Source organism: Salvelinus fontinalis, chromosome 32 (assembly GCF_029448725.1).
Source record: "Salvelinus fontinalis isolate EN_2023a chromosome 32, ASM2944872v1, whole genome shotgun sequence".
NCBI classification, from domain to species: Eukaryota; Metazoa; Chordata; class Actinopteri; order Salmoniformes; family Salmonidae; genus Salvelinus; species Salvelinus fontinalis.
The window spans coordinates 38,881,821-38,908,294 of NC_074696.1; the positions used below are offsets into that span (position 1 = coordinate 38,881,821).

Below are 26,474 nucleotides of genomic sequence, written 5' to 3' on the forward strand. Positions count from 1 at the left end.
GAACAGCATCCTCACATATGCATTCCTTTTGTCCAGGTGGGTGAGGGCAGTGTGCAGTGCAATGGCGATTGTGTCGTCCCTGGATCTGTCAGACGAATTGGAGAGGGTCGAGTGTGTCGAGGAGGGAGGAGGTGATATGGTCTTTGATTAGCCTCTCGGAGCACTTTATGATGGCGGAAGCGAGTGCTACGGGTCGATAGTACTGCTATGAAAGCCTTATAAATGTGTTATGAAGTCATTATGTAGATACAATTCAAGTAAGTTACACAAACAGTATGTCAGTTTATTTAGAATGATGTATAGAAATGCAGGACAACATGGTAATATATCACTGTCTTTTTATTTTAGATGGGTAAATCCCATGGATATTATAATGTATTTGTATAAAAATATGTGATGCCAGCATCAAAAATATCATAGGCTCAGAGATGAGATACTTGGTTAATAAATAACTGTACATTCAGTAAATACAATACAAAACAGGGTCATAAGCTCATTCAGATGTAGGGTTAGGGTTAACCCTAATTCAATCACATTCTTCAGTAACATCACTGTAATAATGATATTATAAATGACTGTATATTAAAGAAGAAGAATTTTCATTTCAACATATAAATGAGCTAAGACCAAAGGGAGAGGTAAAAAGGAAATGACCTTATAGAGTGCATTATGTTTGAAAGAATGACGCTACAGTAAGCTGAATCTTAAACACTCAAGTTGAACACAATTCGCAATCACAGTAAGTAAGCGTACTTACTGTGGCTAAAAACCTTGAGTTAAATTGAATAAGATAGCACTGCTTTCGAGGAAGTCATTTGTTGTTGCACAGAGTAGGAACTTAGATGGCGGGAAACTTTATGTCAAAGGCGCTGAACCTTTGACCTAAGGAGGAGCAACACTCTGGTTGACCATTGACAGTAGAATCGTAACCGCTCAGGAATCTCGTAGGAGAGGAGGGCCACATCCCAGGCTTTGAGTTGTGTTGGGAAGGAGGGGGTGGAAATCTGGGGTAGTGTGCACGCGATCTATAATGGAGGGAGAAGGGGGTGGGGGGGAGTTAGAATGGTGCAAACTAAGAATCGTATGTTACTGTAAAATATGACTCCTGAACATATCACAGAGAATTATCAAAATCCAAACAGCTTTCCCATGTGTGTTATATTATATAGATGTTCTTTACACACAGTGACTAAGCTAAAATGCTTGGGTACATTGAGCCTATACTCTGATCTAAGGTCGGTCACGTACTCCCTCACTTATGGATAAGGTTTGGAATTTGAGCGCGTAAGTGGATCCTAGAACTGTACCCAGAGTATATTGCGCTACCTACCTGCTGTAGTGCAGTAGAACAGAAGCTTGAGAGATTATGCAGGCCTTTAGCGACCTCTCGTGTCTTGGGAGAGACTGGCAAGCTCATATTGACTCGGGCATCAATCATCCAGTCAACATGCAGTTTAAAGGAGAAGAGATCCGTGTAAAGTTGTGAGAGGGAGTCGTTTAGCTGGGAGAGGGAAGAGAGGGCGACAAGGTGTGAATTCCCGAAGACTGGGGACTTGACACTGTGTTTTAAACGCGTACATCCCATTTAGTACAACGTCAAAAAAGTTTCTGAAAGTGTTCCTGGTGAATTTATAAAGCATCACTGAAGTATTCCTCACAATAGATTAAATAAATTGAGCAGTAATGAATTATGGAATACATTTATGTTGCTTTAAGTCACTACATTTACAAAACTTTGTCACTTTCAGACAACTGGCACTGTATACCGCTCCTTGCAAAAGTATTCTGACCCATTGGATTTCTTCACATTTTGTTGTCTTACAAAGTGGGATTAAAATGTATTTAATTGTCTTTTTTTGTACTATGTAATGTACAAAATACTATGTAATGTCAAAATGGAAGAACAATTATACCAACAACAAAAAAATATGACTACAAATTAAATAACTAAAATATAGTCATTGCATAAGTATTTAACATGTTAGGAACACCTTTGACATTAATTACAGCTGTGATTCTTCTTGGGTAAGTCTCATAAGAGCTTTGCACACCTGTATTGTGTAATATTTGCCCATTATTCTTTTCAAATTCCCATTTATTTTCATCCTGAAAAACTCCCCAGTCTTTGTGGAGGTCAAGCATACCCATACCATGATGCAGCCACCACCATACTTGAAAATAAGGAGGCAGTTACTCAGTGATGTGTTGTTTTGGATTTGCCCCAAACATATGCTTTCAATTTAGGCCAAAAAGTGTATTATTTTGCTGTGTTTTATTTTTTCAGTAATAATTTAGTGCCTTGTTTTTTCAGATCACTTTCAGATCAAGTATTTGTATTGATTTGTGCATTATTGCTGATATGTGGATTAATTGCCATTTCTCTGAAGCAAACATATCTGATAAACATTAACCAGACAAGTCCCAAAACATCTTGCACTGTTTGAGTGAATCAACTTCATTCATTGTCTTTGCATGTTTTTTTGGCGTGATATTTCACTATGTCATTTAGGTCATTATTGTGGAGTCCCTAAAATGTTGTTCATCAATGGCATCGTGATGACATCCCTAAGCAGTTTCCTTCCTCTCCTGCAGCTCAGTTCAAAAGGACGAATGCATCTTTAATGTGTCTAGGTGGTTTAATACATTAAGCACATCATAATTATTAACTTGATCATGCTTAAAGATATTTTCAATGTCTGATTTGTTATTGTTACCCATATACCAATCACTGCTCTTCTTTATGAGGCTTTCGAAAAGCTCCCTGGTGTTTATAATTTAATCTGTGCTTGAAATTCAATACTTGATTGAAGGACATTTACAATTGTGGTAAAGTAAATTTGTACTAATTCATTAAAAATTAAAAGCTTAAATGTCTTAAGACAGTAAGTATTAAACACCTTTTTTATGACAATCCTAAATAACTTCAGGAGTAAAAATGTCCTTAACAAGTCAGATAATAAGTTGCATGGACTAACTCTGTGTGCAATAATGGTGTTTAACAAGATGTTTTAATGACTACCTCATCTCTGTACCCCACACATACAATTATCTGTAAGGTCTCTCAGCCAAGCAGTGAATCTCAAGCACAGATTCAACCACAAAGACCAGGGAGGTTTTACAATGCCTCGCGAAGAAGGACACCTATTGGTAGATGGGTACAAAAAAAGCATACATTGAATATCCCTTTGAGCATGGTGAAGTTATTAATTACACTTTGGATGGTCAATACACCCAGTCACTGCAAAGATACAGCCATCCTTCCTAACTCAGTTAACAGGGAGGAAGGAAAACACTCACAATGAGGCCAATGGTGATTTAAACATTTTACATGTACATTTGAGTCATTTAGCAGACGCTTTTATCCAAAGCAACTTACAGTAGTGCGGACATACATTTTCATATTTTTTGGCCCATACTTAACAACTTCCAGAGTTAAATGGTTGTTAAAGGAGAAAACTGAGAATGGATCAACAACATTGTAGTTACTCCACAATACTAACCTAAATGTCAGAGTGAAAACAAGGAAGCCTGTAAGGAATACAAATATTCCAAAACATGCATCCTGTTTGCAACAAGGCACTAAAGTAAAACTGCAAAAAAATGTGGCAAAGAAATTGAAAAAAAATTGTCCTGAATACAAAGCATTTTGTTTGGGGCAAATCTAACACAATATATTACTGAGTACCACTCTTCATATTTTCAAGCATGGTTGAGTCTGCATAATGTTATGGATATGCTTGTCATCAGCAAGGACTAGGGAGTTGTTTAGGATAAAAAGAAAAGGAATAGAGTTAAGCACAGGCAAAGTCCTAGAAGAAAACCTGGTTCAGTTTGTTTGCCCAACAGACACTGGGAGACAAATTCACTTTTCAGTAGGAAAATAGCCTAAAAGGCAAGGCCAAATATTTACTGGAGTTGCTACCCAAGACGACGTTGAATGTTACAGAGTGGCCTAGTTACAGTTTTGACTTAAATTGGATTGAAAATCCATGGCAAGACTTGAAAATGGCTGTCTAGCAATGATCATTAACCAACTTGGCAGAGCTTGAAGAATGTTTTAAAGAATAATGGGCAAATATTGTACAATCCAGGTTTGCCAAGCTATTAGAGACTTCCTTAGCAATACTCATTGCTCTAATCACTCCCAAAGGTGATTCTAACAGGGGTACTCATGGGGTTGAATACTTATCTAATCAAAGTATATTAGTTTTATTTTCCATTAAAAAACTTTTTTTTTTTTTCACTCTGACATTGCAGACAAGAAATGACAATTAAATCCATTTAATTCCCACTTTGTAACACAACAAAATGTGGAAAAAGTCAAGGGATGTGCATGTTATCTGAAGGCACTGTAGTTTAGAGAGAGCATGCAATAAGGACTGGACGTGAGAAGACGCATACATACCTTTAGTGAACTGAGGTGATTTGCCGTGTGCTCCATCTCGGGAAGAGAGTCTAGATTGTACTCTGTAAGCTCCATACCGCTGAACTCACTTTCACTCTAAATGAAGATCACACAGATAAGAGTTCAATTGGATGGCCACAGAACGAGAGTATGTTGACTAGCAGTGACTGTGCTGTGCCTACCAAACTATGGTCAACTCACTCACCTGTAGATTCCTTGTCAGCATCTGCAGGCTTCTCATTTGCTGGACCATCACTGTCAGATGGGCACAGAGGGGGCACTTTGGGGTGGGGCGTGACCAGGAAAGGACAAGCAGCTGGGCTAGTAGCAGCAACAGGAGGAGAGACTGTGTGGAGTCCAGGCACACTGCAGAGGTAAGAAATAAATCATAATTTTAGAGAGCTACATTAAATGAGGCATTGGATCAGGGTTACATTCAAGATCACAGCATTCATCAACGTTTCAAAAAAGGTTTGTTATTCAACAATTGCTAAGTGGTGGTACCAGACCACATGGTACCAGACCACATGGTACCAGACCACATGGTACCAGACCACAGGTGGTACCAGACCACATGGTACCAGACCACATGGTACCAGACCACATGGTACCAGACCACAGGTGGTACCAGACCACATGGTAGGCCTACATTCGAGTGAGTGGACACACTGATTGGTTACCACGTAACAGGTTTTTGTCTTCCCAGAGAGCAAGAAACCATTATGGAAACAGGTATTTCTTTTAACTTGCCCCCCCCCCCCCTCACTTTGGTGTAACTTGCTTGAAACATGAGATGTCATATGCTACCATGAACGGGAAATACATAGACCTGATAGCTTCCATTTGAAAAAAGATGTTGTGTTTGAAAAAGGGGTCATCCAATCAGCATGGAGTGCAACTGTTTCATCATTGACTCATCAAGCCGACAACTTCAAAGAACCCTTTCTAGACTGTGTGGTTATTGCTAGCAAGCATTATGGCTCTGAATCAGTAGGCTAGTGATTCATTTGATGATATCAGATCACGAAATGACAAGCATTGATGCCAACTGTTTTCTTAGCCAGCAGACTGCAACCAAACCTTCATATAAATCACCAACCAGAACTAAACAAGATATTGCAGTTGAAGCCAAGTCATTGATGATGAATGCTGAGTATGTTGTGGTAGACACCTTACATTCCATGTGAACGTGAAGAAGGGAGATGGAATCTGTCTGAGCTACATGTTGATGATCAGTACAGTACATTGCCAGTAGAATAATACGGTAGCAATTCTTACTGTTTTTTAAATTTGATTTATAAATGTGTTATTGAATGTGTTTCTATGGGCTCTAGTAGTAAAGGCCAAATTCAATATTTTATCAAATACAAGACACCTAAAGGGGTCCTAAAATTCTAAAATTCCATCCTAAAACAATTCTAAATTTTAGCTTAGAACCCCCCCCCCCCCCCCACACACACACACACACACACACACACTATTTCCTGTGCAGTCATTTCTTTGAAAAATGTATGTCCCTTTTGCACTGTCAAAAAGCTATTCCTGACCCAGTATTTATACTGTGCAGCTGATTCAGAAAGCGCTGCACTGAAGTTTCCCGTAGGCTTGGGCTGACCTAACACCCCCATGTATTTGAGAAATTCTGCACACGTTGCTGCTTGTAAGTGCACAGCTTTGTCTACGTACAGTGGAACAGTATTAGTTTAAGTTCCGTTTCTGGAAACCTACCGTTATAGTGTTTTGAAGCTGCCTGTATTACTCTCCTAAGTAGAATAAATTGCTTAAATCAAAATCAAAATCACATTTTATTTGTCATGTGCGCCGAATACATCTAGTAGACTGTACCATGAAACGCTTGGTCACGAGCCCTTCCAAACGATGCAGTGTGACTAGATGACTAGTCAGTAGTTTTATATATTTATTTATTTGCTTATTTGTTTCCATTTTGTTTGCCCAAATCATGTCTTGAATGGATTTTGTTGGTCTCAAACTATTTTGACTATTTTGGTTTTAAATATTTTGGTGCTAAATGGTGGAGATTGATTTGCGTGAGGAATTGGTCCAAACGTGCTAGTGTGGATTGCTGTCACTCCTTTTCCATAGACTGCTTTCAAGGTAAGGAAACAAATATCTAAATATGCAAAATCGCTGAATTATACCTTTAATCAGAATTGTTGGCAGGTTACAAAATGTATACACCCCCCCCACACACACAAACACACACATACACACAGACACATTACATCCCCAGTCAATAGTGTAGTATCAGAAATACTTACATTTCATTGTCACCCCAAAATCCAAAAGTTGTAAATAAACTGTCAGCAGCCCCAATCTTTCATCCCCCTAAATGAGTTCACAAATCCAAACGTTCTCTTTTATAGAATGTGTACGATGACACATCACCTGAGTCACCCTCTCCATTCATAGAAGAACTCCCCCGCAAGGCCCCTCTCTCCCCCTCCCAAAACACGGCTGTTCACTTTCTTTCTTTGTTTTTCATCCTACCGGTTGGGTTTTTTATACCAGTTGGTTTCGTTGTACTGGTTGCGTTCATTACACTGGTTGGTTGGGGTCTTTATATTGCTTGGGTTCTTTACACTGGTTGTTTGGGGTCTTTGTACTGGTTGGGTTATTTACACTGGTTGGTTGGGGTCTTTGTACTGGTTGGGTTCTTTACAGTGGTTGTTTGGGGTCTTTGTACTGGTTGGGTTCTTTACACTGGTTGGTTGGGGTCTTTATACTGCTTGGGTTCATTACACTGTTTGGTTGGGGTCTTTGTACTGGTTGGGTTCATTACACTGGTTAGTTGGGGTCTTTGTACTGGTTGGGTTCTTTACACTGGTTGTTTGGTGTCTTTGTACTGGTTGGGTTCATTACACTAGTTGGTTGGGGTCTTTATACTGCTTGGGTTCATTACACTGGTTGTTTGGGTTTTTTGTACTGGTTGGGTTCATTACACTAGTTGGTTGGGGTCTTTGTACTGGTTTCGTTCATTAAACTGGTTGTTTGGGGTCTTTGTACTGGTTGGGTTCTTTACACTGGTTGAGGTCTTTATACAGGTTAGGTTCTTAACACTGGTTCGGTTCTGGTAGGGGTCTTTATACTGGTTGGGTTTCTTTACACTGGTTGGGGTCATGGGTTTGGTTCTTATTAGGTTCTTTGTACTAGTAGGTTCTTTGTACTAGTTTATACTGGTAGGGTTCATTGGTTGGGTACTGGTTAGGTTCTTTATACTAGTTGGGTTCTTTACACTGGTTGGCTTCATTGGTTGGGTACTGGTTAGGTTCTTCATACTGGTTGGGTTCTTTATACTGGTGGGGTTTATTGGTTGGGTACTGGTTAGGTTCTTTATACTATTTGGGTTCTTTACACTGGTTGGGTTCATTGGTTGGGTACTGGTTAGGTTATTCATACTGGTTGGGTTCTTTATACTGGTGGGGTTCATTGGTTGGGTACTGGTTAGGTTCTTTATACTAGTTGGGTTCTTTATACTGGTTGGGTTCTTTATGCCAGTTGGGTTCTTTATACTGTTTTTTATACTGGTTTGGTTCACTGGTTGGGTTCTTAAAACCGGTTAGGTTCTACTGATTGGGTTCGATTATCAGGCCTTTCTATGGAATAATTTGGGGTTTGAAATAGTGATGCAATCAGACGCTAAAAAAAACTGTCCCACTCTGTAACTCTGATATGATGAGCTGCAATCTCTCTGAAAGAGATGATTCAAAACTAATATTTATCAGATATGTTTGATGTTTGAAATGGTTGCTAAGTGGTGATTCCTTTTTATAGGAGTTTTATATCATTCCCCTCCTTTAGTGAATTAGGTAATCCCACAAAAGTAATGGCACTGACCCCATGTCCCCACTCTGCACCCGACAAAAAACACCCCACCCAACCCTCTCTGTAGCAAGTACTGTCAGATCTCTCTGCTAGCATTCTGCCTGATGTTGTTTAATGGATGGACACAAACGGATAGAGACTCAGACAGAGCAGACAAAGGAAATGAGCATGCCATGATGTCATCAAAGATCTGCCACTTCCTCCCTGGTGGGAAATGGGGGGCAAGGGAGGGACCCAGCTAGCATAGAACGTTCCTGCAACGTTCTCTAAAGGTTCTCCTTCGTTTCTCCTTCGGTTCTTAGAAAAATTACTTTCACAGAACATTCTGAGAACATTGTGGAAAAGTAATTTTTCTAAGAATGAAAGAAGTCACTTTAGGGAAGTCGCTATTTTGGTAAGGTAGAAACACATTGTTCTGAGAACGTTCAAATAGCCTCATAAAATAACATTATTAGAACTTTCTTTACACTGGTTGGGGTCATTGGTTGGGTTCTGGTTAGGAACTAGAGGAATTAGAACTTTTACGCAACGTTCCCCTGTGGTTCCCGTTTGGATGTTGGAAGAAAAAAAGTTCTGGGAACATTCTGGGAATGTGAATGCACATCATTTTTTAAATAGCTAACTATACTGAACAAAAATATAAATGCAAAATGTAAAGTGTTGGTCCCATGTTTCATGAGCTGAAATGAAAGATCCCAGAAATTCTCCATATGCACAAAAAACGCATTTCTCTAAAATGTTGTGAACAAATTTGTGTACAGCCCTGTTAGTGAGCATTTCTTATTTGCCAAGATAATCCATCCACTGACAGGTGTGGCATTTCAAGAAGCTGATTTAACAGCATGATCATTACACAGGTGCAAATTTGCAGGTTTGTCATACAACACAATGCCACAGATGTCTCAAGTTTCGACAGCATGCAATTGGCATGCTGACTGCAGGAATGTCCACCAGAGCTGTTGCCAGAGAATGTAATGTTAATTTCTCTACCAACGTTGTTTTAGAGAATTTGGCAGTACAACCAACCGGGCTCACAACCGCAGACCACGTGAAACCACGTCAACCCAGGACCTCCACATCCAGCTTCTTCACCTGCGGGATCGTCTGAGAACAGCTGATGAAACTAAGGTGTATTTCTGTCTGTAATAAAGCCCTTTTTGTGGGGAAAAACTCATTCTGATTGGCTGTGCCTGGCTCCCTGGCTCCCAAGTCCCAACCCTCCTAGGCCCACCCATGGCTGCGCCCCTGTCGATTCATGTGAAATCCATCGATTAGAGTCTAATGTATTTATTTTAATTGACTGATTTCCTTATATGAACTCAGTAAAATTGTTGAAATTGTTGCATATTGCATTTATAGTTTTGTTCAGTCGCTTTTATTCCCCGCCTCCCAAAAAATATTGAACTCTCCTTTCACAAGCCATAGAGAGCTGTTATCAAGATGACAGATGGCATTGGAGAGGTTGCACGGAGAGAAATGTTTGTAGAAAGGGAGCGATTGGAGATGATGGTGGAAAAGGAAATAAGGCGGAAAGTGAAGCATATTATGAGTAAACATGGAGTGGAGGGATGGCACAGGTCTTCTGGAAGATCTGGCGAAGGAAAAGATGATGGACAAGGGAAAAAAAGGAGAACAGTGGAAATGGTTATGAGGGAATATGGAATGAGGGATTTTGCTGAACTTTTGGAAGAACTTGAGGAAATTGAGAGTGACGAAAGTGAGGATCAATTATATGTGGTGGCATGTGCAGTGATGACTGTCGAGAAGAAGTTGAGTGTAGAGGGAAGCAGTGTGTCGAGGAAGGTTGGCGTCAAGTGCAAAAAGAGGCATACGTGTTCCAGTAGCTCAGAGATTGAACCTGACGAGAGTGTTGATGAAGTTCCTGCAGTGAGGACCGCCGAGTTCGGGCCTCGGTCCGAGGATGTAAAGGTGTGTGTGTGCCAATCAGATTGCAGATTTCTCCGAACCCGTTTTATAAAACAAATTGATAACTGAAATTATAATTGTGTATCAATTGTTCATATTTAATTGTGTAATCCTGGGTGTGTGTGTTCCCAACTTTGTAACCTTCAGAGAACGTTCCCAGAACGTTCCTAACTTTGTAACATTCAGAGAACATTCCCAGAACCGTCATACAACCAAAAGAGAACATTCAAAGAACATTAAGAAAACCATCTGATTGATCCTTTGGGGAACATTGGTGCAACGTTCAGGGAACATTTCCACAACCTTCGGGTAACATTCCCAGAATCAAAATTGGTTATCTGGGGAGGTGTCAAAAAAGTGATGTCAGATCACGCCCCGCTTCGTCATTTCCCCTCCACCGCCCACCCACTCCTCTACTTTCTTTCCTGTTCATTGATGAAGGCAAAGGAATGTGTGGAATTTCAAGAGAGAAGGCACGGTAGAATGGCATTAAGAGATTTATTCGACTGATTATGCCCATTATAATCCTGACTGACACAAACCACAACCCCCTGCATGGTTTAACATCATCTACAGAGAAGAAGACAGAAATACACTGATGATGCTGAACCACAAACCAAAAACATTCAACTACAATTTAGTACTGCACTACATGGTCAGAAGTATGTGGACAATCCTTCAAATTAGTGGATTCGGCTTTTTCAGCCACATCTGTTGCTGACAGGTACATAAAATTGAGGCATCAGGTTAAAATATATAATATCATATATTTTGTGACAGAAATATACAGTATGATCTGAAGAAAAATAACAAGATGAACATTTTCCATACAACAAAGTTCAAATGCAAAGGTCAAATCTGGATCTGTTTTGCCATGTGGTTTCAAGGAGCAGCTCTTTCACTTCTTCTGCCAGGGTGAGCTTCACCTCGGGCAGCCCTGGTCATCTGTCAAAGGAAGACATTGCAAATAGACACACACACACATTCACATTGATGATGTTTGACTTTTCTCAGTGGTGTGAAGTACTTAAGTAGTAATTGAAAGTATTTTTACTTAAGTAGTTTTTGGGGTATCTTTACTTTCTTTACATTTTTTACAACTTTACTTTTACTTCACTACATTCCTAAAGAAAACAATGTATTATTTACTCCATACATTTTCCCTGACACCCAAAAGTACTCGTTACATTTTGAATGCTTAACAGGACAGGAAAATGGTCCAATTCACCCACTTATCAAGAGAACATCCCAGGGGTCTCATTTATAAAAATGTTCTTAGATTGATTCTTGAACTTAGTCATAAGATCATTTCCGACGGTGTGCTTACGTTCGATTCATAAAAGATACTGAGCATAAAAAACCTTGCTTACGCAGGTTCTAAGTAGCCCATTTGTAACTTACGCACCTGTGATCTATAAATCTCAAATTAACTTCAAATTGACCACACCTGAACGTGCCTTACAATCAGCGATTTCCCCTTATAGAATGCTTGCAAAAATGAGGGTTTAGTCAGGAATAGCCATGGACCAAAAGAAAAAAGCAAACTTTTCGGAAGACGAGATCACGGTGATGGTAGAGGAGATTGAAGACAGGCAACACGTATTATTCGGTGGACTAAATAGGGGGCCAAAAAGGTAGCTTGGGAGTGTGTCGCCGCTGCAGTGAACCAGGTGGGGCAGCAAGACAGAACTGTGGCTGAAGTGAAAAAGAAATGGTCTGACCTTAAACTACAAGGGAAAAAAGAATAGCCTGACATAAGCAGCAGGAAAATCACGTACGTCAAGTCTAGACTTTGCTTAGAGATAAGATCATTTCCACGTCAAAGTAAGGTTTTATAAATAACTACTTATACATTTCTGCATAAGTCACACTTAAGTCCGTTTTATAAATGAGGCCCCTGGTCATCCCTACTGCCTCTGATCTGGCAGACTCACAAAATACAAATGCTCAATTTGTAAATTGTGTCGGAGTGTGCCCTTGACTATCTGTAAAAAGAAAAGAAAATGGTGGTGTTTGGTTTGCCTAATAGAAGTAATTTGAAATGATTTATACTTTTACTTTTGATACTTAACTATATTTAAAACCAAATACTTTTAGACTTTTACTCAAGTGGTATTTTACTGGGTGACTTTCACTTTTACTTGAGTCATTTTCTATTAAGGTATCTTTACTTTCACTTAAGTATGACGATTGGTTACTTTTTCCACCACTGACTTTACTTAATTCAAATGAATGCTCACACGTAAAACAGTTAGCTTAAATACCTACAAACGACAACATTGTATGTTGTGAGTTTATATTGGACATTTTTCCTCGTAATCACCTGGAGTTGGTCATAGTCAGAGCTGATGCTGGCGACCGTCAGGTTAGTGTACGTGTTGTCTCCTTTCTCCGACAGCTCTAGCTGCTGCTGGAATATTGAGGAGAAATAATTGTGTATAAACGGAGGAGTTATATCTCATCCAACAGACTATCAGTCTCAGAGGTATCAATACCATATCAAATGTAATAGGAGCATTAGTGTTGCACGTTTAATACAAAACCACCGTGAATTTGGTGAAAGATTCAAGATGTGTAATAGTCATAAAGAGAATTGTTAAAGCTTTGACGTAGAAACGCATGTGTCTCTGTATCGTATCATACGGCGTCATCTACTGCCAATGCCTTACAATTGCTCAGTTAATTAAACAGAATATTATGAAAATGAAAATGTTCCTCTTACTTTCAGTCTTCTGGACAGACTTAGGGGAGGAAAAAGGGGGGACTTGGGTTAGAACAAAGTGGATCGGAACAGTCCTTCTATAAATGTTTTCTATGAATGTATTCCTAAACTCGATGGGCATGAACATATAAACAATGATACCTTTTATATTTATACACATCCACGGTGACGGTTAGAACATAGAGCAGCGCCATCACTCCACAGATGATGTAGGGGACCATCACAGAACATTGGCCACCTACAAACAATGGGAATAGAACATTGGTTTTTAAAATGTACTATTCATTTGTTGTCCATTTGTCTTGAGTGTTAACCATTTAAAATAGAGATTTAATGTTCACTTTTCAACAACGGCACTTTTCAACAAATAAAATGGCACCCTATTTCATACAGTGCACTATTAGGTCAAATGTTGTGTGTTAGTCATCAAGTGAACAAAATGATTTACTTTCGAACTCCAGAGGCATGACCTTTGACCTTTGTGATCCCTTCTCATTGTGGGCCTCACAGAAGTACAGCCCGCTGTCTGCCTTGCTGACCAGGAGGACTAGTGTCTGCCCATTAGCCTTCCACGTCACCTGCCCACTGATGTCTTTGTACCAGGAGTAGCGCTCCACTGGTGGGTTGGCATCACTCTGACAGGTCAGGGTCACTGCCCTCCCGTCGGGCACAGGCCCAGATGGGCTGGACAGGGCTACAGTGTTTTTAGGTGCATCTGGAAGATAGAATCCACACAGTTAAATCAACTTCCTGATGAGGTACGTGAGCTCATTTTGATCCGTGAGATTAACGGCCCGTTTCCACAAGGGAACGTTCGTCATGTGCGTGTCAACGAGCGTGCGAACGATAGAAATAGAGTGTATTGGTGTGAATGAGAGAAAAAATAAGAAAAAAAAGATGACGATTAGTGTCATTTTGAAGTCTCACAAGTGTGCTGGAAGGTTGCCATATTGAGAACATGATCCAGAAAGCAATATTGAGAAGGTACACATGCAGTGTATGAGGATGGGAAGAATCACTGCATAGGTATGAATAGCTAACTGGCTGCTTATTACCTGCTAATTCATGTTGTTAACCAGTATGTTTTTTTATGCCCTGTGCTCTTTGATACTGTTTAGCACTTAACAGTATCAATTATCTATCAATTAACTAATCATGTTCACAAACAGAATGAGGAGATTCCTTGGTCTCATTCTATAACTACACTACTGTTTATAGTTGTGGTCATATGGTTATGGTTGTTGTAGTCTCTCACACAGAACATTGAGGGTCAGGTTCCCCTGAGTCGTCTTGGTGGTGCCCCCTGGCTGCAGCGTGTAGCGGGCAGAACATTTGACCATCAGCCCGTGATGGAGGAGGGAGGCGGTAAAGGTAAGGGTGGAGGTCATGGTCATGAGCCCATCTATACCCTCCTGTAGCTGGCTCTCAACACTTCCACCCAGCCCAGAGGTCCAGGTCAGAGAGGGCGGGAACGTAGGGCAGGGGGCAGAGGCAGAGCAGCTCAGTATAACCAGCTCCCCCTCTGTGATGTTGCCAATAGGGGTTAGTTGGGGTTTGGGTGGGGTGTCTGGAGGTAATAAAGGTATGTGGGAGAGAGAGAGCGAGAGAATCAATAACAAGACAGAAAGAGGCCTGGGTAAAGCCCAATGACATACCGTAATGGGGCAACCAGGTTTAAACCAACTCTGCTTAGAACATCCCTCTCTTTTTCATGTTAAGCAGTGCCGGCTCCAGGCATAAGCGATTATAAGCGGTCGCTTAGGGCCCCCGACCCAAAAAATTACTTTCTGTTGAGAGTTAGAATAGTAGAATACACAAAGTGCAAGGTTGAATTTATTTTTTTTAAATAAAAAAATCCGCAGTTTTTCTCTTGTTTTGTCAGTCAATGTCAGTCACTCAATTAGCCATCTCAGCTAACAATTTTTAGATTGGTAAGTTAGTCTAGCCAGTTATCTAAAATGTTTGTAATCTTAGCCGAGCATGCAGGTGCTCAGGGGCCCTGACCTCCATGGGGCCCCCATTGATTTTGTTGGTCACTCTCACTCAGATGTCATTAACATGGCATAAGTCATGACAAAATGTGTACAATTTCATGAAATTTGTTATAAAATTGCTCTTTGCCCCATGGCAACAATGTGTAGAACTGCTTGGTGAGGGGGCCCCTGAACCAAATCTTGCTTAGGGCAACCAAAAGGCTAGAGCCGGCCCTGGTGTTAAGTTTTTAAACCTGTGTTTGCTGTTAGTATTCACAAGAATTCAATGTAGTCCTTTTGTTAGAATGTTTAGCCCTCAATATTTGTTTTAATTGGAAACCATAAATATCTTAGGTAAGGTCAAATTCAGTGTACCTGTATGACTGATATGTACTCCTGGGTAGAAAATATACTTGAGGCGATTTGTTCCAGCACATTCCAGCCTGAAGAGATATGTGTCATCATATCCTGCAGGGAAACTGTTGAAAAGGGTGGTGCAGTTCTTGCTCAACAGATTTCCCACCATCACTCCCTTTATGATGTTTTGGTCATCTGTTTTGGCTGTGCTCAATACTATATTTCCACCCCATTTGTTTTTAGACCAAAGCCCAGTGGGTGTGCAGTTTTTCAAGTCAGCATCAAATGTAGCAAGGATCTCAAATGTACATGGGACCAGTAGGCAGGATCCACCAACAGCCACAATGCTCTGGGGCGTCCACAGACTCCACTGTTGGCAGAGTGCACCTGGAGAACACAGCACCATCAAGAAACACTGAACAGCAAAACCTGGACTCAGGGATACGCGTAACATAGCAAATGTTAATCTGTCTCCCTCCATTTAGTGTGACATGTTACGTTTCGTATGGTATGTATTAATTTGTGGATGTCCATCATCCATTTTATATGATACTGTATGTTACGAATTTGCAATACGTATGACATGTTACGAATTCCACTTTGTTGTGGCAAACGTTAGCTAGGTGGCTATGTGTGCTAGGGTGAGGTTAAGGTTAGGGTTAGGAGATATGGTTAGGTTAGGGTTAGGGGAAGGGTTAACTAACATGCTAAGCAACTGCAAAGTAGCTAAAAAGTAGTAAATAGTTGAAAAGTTGCTAATTAGCTCAAATGCTAAAGTTGTCCTTGATGTGATTGTTCGAACCTAGACATTCGTGTTATACGCCTACCCATCCTCCCCAACCAACCTCCCTCCTTTTGTTTTTGGCTAAAGTAATCTTCTGTTTTACGTAACCAAACGTAACATATCATACTCATTTGAGTGTCACATATTCACATTTACTGTGTTACATTTACTCTTTGAGGCCAGGCTGAACAGCAAAACACATTTGTCTGCACACACACACACGGACACACACACACACACACGGACACACAAAGGTTTATCAATCTCACACACATTTGTCGAAACACCCAAGCACATATTGCAGAGATGATATAATTGTCATTAAGTCAAAATGTGTACAAGTTAAGAGGGAAGTACAGTATGTACAATCGGGAAGAAACTGACCTTTCAACAGAAAAGTGATGAAAGCAATAAACCCCAGAAACATCTGTGATGTTGTTGAGATGCCTTCCATAGTAAGAATACACCTCAAATAAACATAGAGATAGAAAAAGTAGATCAGAATTATGAATAATCTGTACTGAACAAAAATATAAACGCAACATGCAACAATTTCAAAGATTTTACTGAGTTACAGTTCATATAAGGAAATCAGTCAATTTAAATAAATAAATGAGGCCCAAATTTACGGATTTCACATGACTGGGAATACAGATATGCATATTTTGATCACAGATTCTTTAAAAAAAGGTAGGAGCATGGATCAGAAAATACCAGTCAGTATCTGATGTGACCACCACTTGCCGCATGCAGCGTGACACATCTTTTTCGCATAAAGTTGATCAGGCTATTGATTGTGGCCTGTGGATTGTTGTCCCACTCCTCTTCAATGGCTGAGCGAAGTTGCTGGATATTGCGGGGAACTGAAACACACTGTTGTACACGTCGATCCAGAGCATCCCAAACATGCTCAATGGGTGACATGTCTGGTGAGTATGCAGGCCATGGAAGCACTGGGACATTTTCATCTAGCAGGAATAGTGTACATTATCATGCTGATACATGAGGTGATGGCGGCGGATGAATGGCACGACGATAGGCCTCAGGATCTCGTCACGGTATCTCTGTGCATTCAAATTGACATTGATAAAATGCAATTGTGTTCGTTGTCCGTAGCTTATGCCTGCCCATACCATAACCCCCCGCCACCTTGGGGCACTCTGGTCACAACGGTGACATCAGCAAACTGCTCACCCACAAGATGCCATACACGTGGTGTGTGGTGTGAGGCCGGTTGGATGTACTCCCAAATGATCTAAAACGGTGTTGGAGGACATGCCTGCAGTCAGCATGCCATTTTCACGCTCCCTCAAACTTGAAACATCTGTGGCATTGTGTTGTGTGACAAAACTGCACATTTTAGAGTAGCCTTTTATTGTCCCCAGCACAAGGTGAACCTGTGTAATGGTTATGCTGTTAATCAGCTTCTTGATATGCCACATCTGTCAGGTGAATGGATTATCAATGCTCACTAACAATGATGAAAATAAAATTTTGGCACAACATTTGAGAGAAATAAGCTATTTGTACATATGGAACATTTCTGGGATCTTTTATTTCAGCTCATCAAACATTGGACCATCACTTTACTTGTTGCGTTTATATTTTTGTTCAGTGTTTGTACAAATAGGTAAAAATCCTGGAATGTTTAGCATTTGACTCTAAGTAGCAATTACCTATGAACACCTTAACTACTGACATTCAATTGTAGCAAAAATGTAATTGTATTGTTTATCAGTACCATTTTTCCAAAACTCAATTTTAAATTTAGAGGTAACACATTTCCACGGCAATACAATTTCTACTTTCTCTACGATTCAAGTCTTTTTAGTATTGTGATTCAATGTATTTGAATGAGATTTTGTGGAATTGTGATTATTGTGTCATGCTTTAAATGTGTCTTTTAGATTAAATAATGAAAAGGCCTTACCTGTAACTGAGTGAAAGAGATTATGGATATTGAGATTACCGATATCTCCAAAATGGCACTGGGTGTTTAATCAAGCAAGAAGCTGTCTTTTCTTTTAAATGCATTGGGAAACAAAGGAAATTGTCCTCATCACACCAAACCCTGCTTGCTCAATTCTTAACCAAGAGCAAACGTCAGAACAAAGAGAATGGTTCCTGCAGTCGATAGAACATTTACAATTGGCTGCAACGTTCTGTGGCAGGATATATCGGACTTCTTTATTGTAAAAAGGCACAACGTGATGACTTGTCACAGTCTGCCACCAGATTGCAGCATCCCCATGTAGGAGTTACCCAAAACTATCAGGGGCCAGAGGCATTCTGCAGATAGCTTTTATAAAGCTCTGTATACAATCGTGCAGTACATGCATCAGTAAGCCATATATTGGTCGTTTTGGAAAGTTAAATACTCAAACTCTATGTTCTCAAATACTGTATCAAATCTGCAATGAAGCTAAAAGATTGACGTCGTTCGTTTCGTAATCAAATTTTTTTTAAACGGTGATTGAATGATGAGTTTAGATGCGTCAGTCAATTCGTCATAAGGTCATCACTTTATGTTGTAGTTAGTCAAGATAAAGGCTTATTCATGGTGGCATCCCAATCTCATTATGTCAACAACATATCAAATAATACTACTTTTTACATATTTTGTTGTGCTACAGCCTGAATTTAAAATGTATTCAATTGAGATTGTGTGTCTCTGGCCTGCACACAATACTGCACACAATGTCAAAGTGGAGCTGCAAATTAATTAACAAAGAAAAGCTGAAATGTCTTGAGTCAATAAGTATTCAACACCTTTGTTATGGCCTAAATAAGTTCAGGAGTAAAAATGTTACATAGTAAGTTGCATGGACTCCGTGTGCAATAATAGTGTTTAACTTGTGGCCAAAAGTTTTGAGAATGACACAAATATTAACTTTCACAAAGTCTGCTGCCTCAGTTTGTATGATGGCAATTTGCATATACTCCAGAATGTTATGAAGAGTGATCAGATGAATTGCAATTAATTGCAAAGTCCCTCTTTGCCATGCAAATGAACTGAATCCCCCCAAAACATTTCCACTGCATTTCAGCCCTGCCACAAAAGGACCAGCTGACGTCATGTCAGTGATTCTCTCGTTAACACAGGTGTGAGTGTTGACGAGGACAAGGCTGGAGATCACTCTGTCATGCTGATTGAGTTCTAATAACAGACTGGAAGCTTCAAAACGAGGGTGGTGCTTGGAATCATTGTTCTTCCTCTGTCAACCATGGCTACCTGCAAGGAAACGTGTGCCGTCATCATTGCTTTGCAAAAAAAGGGGCTTCAGAGGCAAGGATATTGCTGCCAGTAAGATTGCACCTAAATCAACCATTTATCGGATCATCAAGAATTTCAAGGAGAGCGGTTCAGTTGTTGTGAAGAAGGCTTCAGGGCGCCCAAGCAAGTCCAGCAAGCGCCAGGACCGTCTCCTAAAGTTGATTCAGCTGGAGGATTGGGGCACCACCAGTACAGAGCTTGCTCAGGAATGGCAACAGGCAGGTGTGAGTGCATCTGCACGCACAGTGAGGCAAAGACTTTTGGAGGATGGCCTGGTGTCAAGAACATCAGCAAAGAAGCCACTTCTTTCCAGGAAAAACATCAGGAACATACTGATATTCTGGAAAAGGTACGGGGATTGGACTGCTGAGGACATTTACTCCTGAGGTGCTGACTTGCTGCACCCTCGTTAACTACTGTGATTATTATTATTTGACCATGCTGGTCATCTGAATCCCCCCAAAACTGCAGCCAGCAGCATACCACCCTGCATACCACTGCTGGCTTGCTTCTGAAGCTAAGCAGGGTTGGTCCTGGTCAGTCCCTGGATGGGAGACCAGATGCTGCTGGAAGTGGTGTTGGAGGGCCAGTAGGAGGCACTCTTTCCTCTGGTCTAAAAGAAATATCCCAATGCCCCAGGGCAGTGATTGGGGACACTGCCCTGTGTAGGGTGCTGTCTTTCGGATGGGACGTTAAACGGGTGTCCTGACTCTCTGAGGTCATTAAAAATCCCATGGCACTTATCGTAAGAGTAGGGGTGTTAACCCTGGTGTCCTGGCTAAATTCCCAATCTGGCCCTCAAACCATCATGGTCACCTAATAATCCGCAGTTTACAATTGGCTAATTCATCCCCCTCCTCTCCCCTGTAACTATTCCCCAGGTCGTTGCTGCAAATGAGAACGTGTTCTCAGTCAGCTTACCTGGTAAAATAACAGTAAAATAAAATAAATAAATAAAGTCTATGAACATTTGAACATCTTGGCCATGTTCTGTTATAATCTCCACCCGGCACAGCCAGAAGAGGACTGGCCACCCCTCATAGCCTGGTTTCTTCCTAGGTTTTGGCCTTTCTAGGGAGTTTTTCCTAGCCACCGTTGCTTCTACACCTGCATTGCTTGCTGTTTGGAGTTTTAGGCTGGGTTTCTGTACAGCACTTTGAGATATCAGCTGATGTACGAAGGGCTATATAAATAAATTTGATTTGATTTGACTGGGGTAAAGTCATTTTCTCTGATGAATCCCCTTCCCGATTGTTTGGGGCATCAGGAAAAAAGCTTGTACGGAGAAGACAAAGTGAGCGCTACCATCAGTCCTGTGTCATGCCAACAGAAAAGCATCCTGAGACCATTCACGTGTGGGGTTGCTTCTCAGCCAAGGGAGTGGGCTCACTCACAATTTTTGCCTAAGAACACAGGCATGAATAAAGAAAGGTACCAACACATCCTCCGAGAGCAACTTCTCCCAACCATCCAGGAACAGTTTGTAAATGAACAATGCCTTTTCCAGCATGATGGAGCACCTTGCCATAAGGCAAAAGTGATAACTAAGTGGCTCGGGGAACAAAACATCAATATTTTGGGTCCATGGCCAGGAAACTCCCCAGACCTTAATCCCATTAAGAACTTGTGGTCAATCCTCAAGAGGCGGGTGGACAAACAAAAACCCACAAATTCTGACAAACTCCAAGCATTAATTAGGCAAGAATGGTCTGCCATCAGTCAGGATGTGGCCCAGAAGTTAATTGACAGCATGCCAGGGCGGTTTGCAGAGGTCTTGAAAAAGATGGGTCAACACTGCAAATATTGACTCTTTGCATCAACTTCATGTAATTGTCAATAAAAGCCTTTGACACATATGAAATGCTTGTAATTATACTTCAGTATTACATAGTAACATCTGACAAAAATATCTAAAGACACTGAAGCAGCAAACTTTGTGGAAATTCATATTTGTGTCATTCTCAAAACTTTTGGCCACGACTGTACAATCCAGGTGTGCAAATCTCTTAGACTTACCCAAGACTCACAGCTGTAACTGCTGCAGAAGGTGATTCTAACATATATTGACAGGGATGTGAATACTTAGCAAATTAGATATTTCTGTATTTCATATTCAATACATTTGCATATTCAATAAACTTTCTCATTATGGGGTATTGTATGTAGATGGATGAGCACAAAAAATCTATTTAATCCATTTTGAATTCAGGCTGTAACACAACAGAATGTGGGATAAGTCAAGGGGTATCAATACTTTCTGAAGGCACTGTATATATGTGAGAACACTGCTGTAGATTTTGGGGGCATTCACCTCCTGTGTGTTTCTTTTGGCTGAACATAGAGAGGCAAGAAGTGGACTCCAGTTGAAGAGGGAGGAGCGTCTAATGAACGAGTAAGGCATGGCCAGTAGTCCCCACCCCCTTCCAACTCCTGCCTCTTCTAGAGAGAGAGAGAGAGAGAGAGAGAGAGAGAGGAAGTTCATAGAACTCATGTCTTTTCTGTGGCCACCGAAGTGGCACAGTGACAGGGGGTTTGAGCCCACATCCTTTAGACTCGCTCGCACAGACACACTGATGCACATAGAGAGGACAGAGAGGACAGTGAGGATTGTAGTGACACAGAGACACAACTATCTGCACAGACACACAGCATAGAACTATGCACCTCCACACTCTGTTCAACCATTGAAGCTGAAGTACTGGTCAGCTACTACTGGAGCATCTCAACTCATAGGTAAGCATTATCAGTATGAATAACAACCGTACACAGCATTTTTTGGCTTTACTTTTCATTTTGTTTCTTAAATCACTTAATTTGGATAGTTTCAAGTACAAGAGAGAACATTCTGTAGATGTTCTATCAACAGACGACTGGTTTGATTCAGTTAGAGACAACGTAAACTCTTTTGACATGCAGCAACTCTGTCTTCCGACTAGCTATACTATACTCAAGCTGTACACGAACAGTAGCAACATGCTATAGCCTATTCTGGACAAATGATGAGATTCTGTGTATAGTTAGCTGAATATGTACAGATCATCTGTCAGGGACTATCCAAAGAAGATGTTACCCTTTATCTGTGTCTATTGCTTTCCATTACCATATCACCACACGTCAGCTCAAATTGAGTTGCCAACAAGATGATTAATGATTAGCCACTGATATACATTACTACTGTAGATTCAAATATGACATTGAGGTGGACGGGGGGGGACCCAGCAAATTACAACCTGTGATTGAGTATAGTCTACGTGAGATATGGCATGTTTTTTTCTCAGCATTTATTTAAACTTCATTGAAAACAAAGTCTCTTCGGTGTTTACGAGCCGAGGGGCAAACAGCATTTAATCGTGTAGGCAAGCATACATACTGTAGCAGTGACACAAGCAGTGCCATAAACTAGGAGGTGTAGTAAAATGACTAAATGCTCAAAATGTATACACTGTAGTCCAGAATGTATACACTAGTCCAGAATGTATACACTGTAGTCCAGGATGTATACACTGTAGTCCAGAATGTATACACTGTAGTCCAGGATGTATACACTGTAGTCCAGGATGTATACACTGTAGTCCAGGATGTATACACTGTAGTCCAGAATGTATACACTGTAGTCCAGAATGTATACACTGTAGTCCAGAATGTATACACTGTAGTCCAGGATGTATACACTGTAGTCCAGAATGTATACACTGTAGTCCAGGATGTATACACTGTAGTCCAGGATGTATACACTGTAGTCCAGAATGTATACACTGTAGTACAGAATGTATACACTGTAGTCCAGGATGTATACACTGTAGTCCAGGATGTATACACTGTAGTCCAGGATGTATACACTGTAGTCCAGGATGTACACACTGTAGTCCAGAATGTATACACTGTAGTCCAGAATGTATACACTGTAGTCCAGGATGTATACACTGTAGTCCAGGATGTATACACTGTAGTCCAGGATGTATACACTGTAGTCCAGGATGTATACACTGTAGTCCAGGATGTATACACTGTAGTCCAGGATGTATACACTGTAGTCCAGGATGTATACACTGTAGTCCAGAATGTATACACTGTAGTCCAGAATGTATACACTGTAGTCCAGAATGTATACACTGTAGTCCAGAATGTATACACTGTAGTCCAGGATGTATACACTGTAGTCCAGGATGTATACACTGTAGTCCAGAATGTATACACTGTAGTCCAGAATGTATACACTAGTCCAGAATGTATACACTGTAGTCCAGAATGTATACACTGTAGTCCAGAATGTATACACTGTAGTCCAGAACAATCAGTCCACTGTGCTAGTCCCGTTGATCATGAAGTCACCAGTACATACAGTATGTCAGTCAATCTAACAGTAACACATAGTTGTTAATCTTGACAATAAAGACATTTAAACAGAAATAATATCTCACGTCTGTCAATGACAGTGCTTCGGATGAATGATCGGATTTGGCTTTGTAAGGTGTATTTCCATGAATGGAGTACATCCTCAAACTGATAAAGAACAACCAATGAATGTAGTCGGTCAATATTGACTTTGAACGTGTGCCGGGAGCCAGCTTCATGGCAATGGAAGTATTTAGGGGAATGCAAATCATATTGGCGTCATATCAAAGAAGCCTCTAAAAAAAGCACAACCACAAAACCGTCCAAGAGGTGGAGTGCGTTCTTGGCTCAGGTCCTAATAACGCGTTCCTAACAATCGTGCTCCTAAGTAAACCCCATCAGGTATATGGACCGGAAGCTTATTGGCTGCCAGACAACAGGAATATGTTTGTTTTACTGTTGGCTCACTGATGGGAATGGGTACATTGCACAGGATACTGTGCCCTAATATACTACCCAATTTGTAAGTCGCTCTGGATAAGAGCGTCTGCTAAATGACTTAAATGTAAATGTACCCCAGGCCGTAGCCGCAAGATGTTTTGACTAGGGGGTGCTGACTGCGGATTACCATCTCACCACCAGAGGGTGCTGTAACACCCCCAGCACCCTACTTGCCGCAGCTATGACCCAGGTATCTCTGGTCGGACTCTTAATGAGAGGGTACCTGGGCAAGAGACTGGTCACATCAGTCATAAGACAACACCATTATATGGTTCCTGTCTATGTATGCCTCTGGAAGGGAAATGGAGATACTGTATGCAAAGAGGAACAGGACGGCAATCGTGTTCTTACAAGTTCCTTGTTGGACTGATATGTTTTAGGTGGAATGCAGACGGTCTGTCAATATCCGATGAATAGCATAGTATGTGGGTGTGCACCACAGGAGGTTGGTGGCACCTTCGTTGAGGAGGACTGGCTCGTGGTAATGGCTGGAGCGGAATTAGTGGAATGGCATCAAATACATCAAACACATGTTTGATACCATTCCATTAACACCGTTCCGGCCATTATTATGAGCCGTCCTCCCCTCAGCAGCCTCCACTGGTGTGCACGTTGGAAAAAGCAACAACAACAAAAAAGTACAACTGTGAGTAGTTCACAGTTCCAGACCTCCGCCACATACTCACACAAATACACACACACATTCCCAGACATGGACTCAGAATGACTCAGACTGTCATGGACAGATCACATCATGCCCGGCACACAAGGTCCCATCTGAAGATTCAGAATACTTCCTAAAAAGCTAAAGATATTTTAATCTTAAAGTCAAGAATTTATAGAGTTCTGTCCATTTGTGACTATGAGTCCTCTTCCTGATAATAATAACTGATTGGCTACTGGCTGGACAAAGTTCAAAATCATTAGAGGAAAAAGTGTTACACTTTATGCCTCATCTAGAGGAAAGCCATTAAGTGGTAATGTATAAGGAAGTCATTCTGTATATTCACACCCTTCTCGCCCTTTTTAACAGAATGACATCCAACGCCACGCTTCCATTCGTCCTCCTTGCCTCAGCCGGCCGAGATGACAAAGCCACCGTGGTGGACATTGACGCCATCATGGACAACTTCATCATTGTCCTCTACACGCTGACCATTGTCCTGGGCACCACGGGCAACTCTGTGGTCATCTGGGTGGCGGGCTTCAAGCTCAAGCCCACCGTCACCAATGTGTGGCTGGTCAACCTGGCCGTGGCCGACCTCATCTTCTGCCTGAGCCGTGTGCTCTCGCTGACCAAGAAGCTCTTCTTCGACTACTGGCCGTTCGGCATCTTCCTGTGCAAGTTCAACGGATTCTTCAAGTACACCAACATGTTCTGCAGCGTGTTCCTGCTCGCCGTCATCAGCATGGACCGGGCACTGTGCGTCTGGCACCCCGTCTTTACCAAACGCCGCCGGACACTCTGCGCCGCCCGCCTGATGAGCACCGGCGTGTGGGCGGTGGCGGCCATTTTGAGCGCCCCCTACTTTGCCTACCGCCAGGTCTACCTGGGCAAGAACAACCTGAGCAAGTGCTCGCTGGAGGTCAAGGAGCCAATGGAAGGCGACAACAGCGCTAAGTTAGCGCTCTACTCCATCCGCTTCCTATGCGGTTTCCTGCTTCCTTTTCTCATCATCCTCTGCTGCTACGTCCTGGCAGGGGTGGGCATCCGACGCACCCGCCTGTCGGGCAAGTCGCGTCCCCTTCGTATCCTGGCATCGCTGGTCTGTGCCTTCTTCCTGTGCTGGGCGCCCTACCACTGCCTCCTACTGGCCAAAATGATGTACAGCAAGAGTACCATGGTGAAGGTGGGGCTGACAGTGGCCAAAGGCTTTGCTTACTTCAACAGTTGTGTGAACCCGCTGCTGTACTTCTGTATGGGGTTGGACATGAGAGGTTCAAGGTTCAGGCAGAGCTTAGCGGGGGTGTACCAGAGAGCACTAGCAGATGACAGGGATGGTCGGTCCACGCAGTCCAACGAGCGCACAGTGGATGATAGTTCTGGCCCTGCGTCACGACCTGTAATGGTGACTGGTCAGTCTCGAGTAAATGTGGCCAACTTCTGAGGGAAGTCACATTTGGTGTGCGGAGGGGTTTGAGTCCTTATTCATTTACAGGCTAGTTAACGCTGAATAGCTGAATAGCTTGTGTAGACAAAAAAATATATATATTTTTGATCAGTTGTTCAAACCGTTCACATTCCACTGACTTTGTTGTAGCTAGCTAAGAGAGGCGGAAGCAAGACCACAGGGGATACATAGAGACTGTGAATGTATGTAAATGACTCAATAAATAATTCTCACAATTTCAAA

At 41.5% G+C, this 26,474-nt stretch overlaps 3 protein-coding genes across 4 annotated transcripts; 1 reads left to right on the plus strand and 2 right to left on the minus strand.

Moving 5' to 3' along the window:
• Nucleotides 1-662: 662 nt before the first annotated feature.
• LOC129830603 (interleukin-11-like) lies at nucleotides 663-4,934 on the minus strand. Its single transcript, XM_055893157.1, has 5 exons — nucleotides 4,925-4,934; nucleotides 4,611-4,771; nucleotides 4,406-4,501; nucleotides 1,331-1,501; nucleotides 663-1,025 (listed from the first exon to the last, which is right to left on the minus strand). The coding sequence occupies exons 1-5, from the start codon at nucleotides 4,932-4,934 to the stop codon at nucleotides 861-863; spliced, it is 603 nt and encodes a 200-aa protein (XP_055749132.1). The 3' UTR covers nucleotides 663-860.
• A 5,730-nt stretch (nucleotides 4,935-10,664) lies between these two features.
• On the minus strand, nucleotides 10,665-18,076 carry LOC129831298 (sialoadhesin-like). Of its 2 annotated transcripts, XM_055894559.1 has the most exons (9): nucleotides 17,941-18,076; nucleotides 16,395-16,477; nucleotides 15,245-15,613; nucleotides 14,152-14,463; nucleotides 13,345-13,611; nucleotides 13,038-13,134; nucleotides 12,897-12,915; nucleotides 12,498-12,584; nucleotides 10,665-11,119 (listed from the first exon to the last, which is right to left on the minus strand). In XM_055894559.1, the coding sequence occupies exons 2-9, from the start codon at nucleotides 16,462-16,464 to the stop codon at nucleotides 11,057-11,059; spliced, it is 1,284 nt and encodes a 427-aa protein (XP_055750534.1). In that variant the 5' UTR covers nucleotides 16,465-16,477; nucleotides 17,941-18,076; the 3' UTR covers nucleotides 10,665-11,056. The 2 variants fall into 2 exon arrangements, with proteins under 2 accessions (XP_055750534.1, XP_055750535.1); XM_055894560.1 differs by having other exon boundaries at nucleotides 16,395-18,076.
• A 3,721-nt stretch (nucleotides 18,077-21,797) lies between these two features.
• On the plus strand, nucleotides 21,798-26,474 carry LOC129831299 (fMet-Leu-Phe receptor-like). The gene is made up of 2 exons (XM_055894561.1): nucleotides 21,798-22,017; nucleotides 25,154-26,474. Exon 2 carries the CDS (start codon nucleotides 25,155-25,157, stop codon nucleotides 26,226-26,228), a length of 1,074 nt encoding a protein of 357 aa, XP_055750536.1. The 5' UTR covers nucleotides 21,798-22,017; nucleotide 25,154; the 3' UTR covers nucleotides 26,229-26,474.

Coding starts and splice junctions, on each gene's coding strand:
- LOC129831299 (XM_055894561.1), top strand. CDS start 25,155: ATGACATCCAACGCCACGCTTCCATTCGTCCTCCTTGCCTCAGCCGGC.
- LOC129831298 (XM_055894559.1), bottom strand. CDS start 16,464: ATGGAAGGCATCTCAACAACATCACAGATGTTTCTGGGGTTTATTGCT. Junction 15,614..16,394: donor CATCACTTTTCTGTTGAAAG/GTCAGTTTCTTC, acceptor TGTGTTCTCCAG/GTGCACTCTGCCAACAGTGG. Junction 14,464..15,244: donor AGTACATATCAGTCATACAG/GTACACTGAATT, acceptor TATTACCTCCAG/ACACCCCACCCAAACCCCAA.
- LOC129830603 (XM_055893157.1), bottom strand. Junction 4,502..4,610: donor TGCTGACAAGGAATCTACAG/GTGAGTGAGTTG, acceptor ATCTTCATTTAG/AGTGAAAGTGAGTTCAGCGG. Junction 1,026..1,330: donor GTTCTACTGCACTACAGCAG/GTAGGTAGCGCA, acceptor CCTCCATTATAG/ATCGCGTGCACACTACCCCA.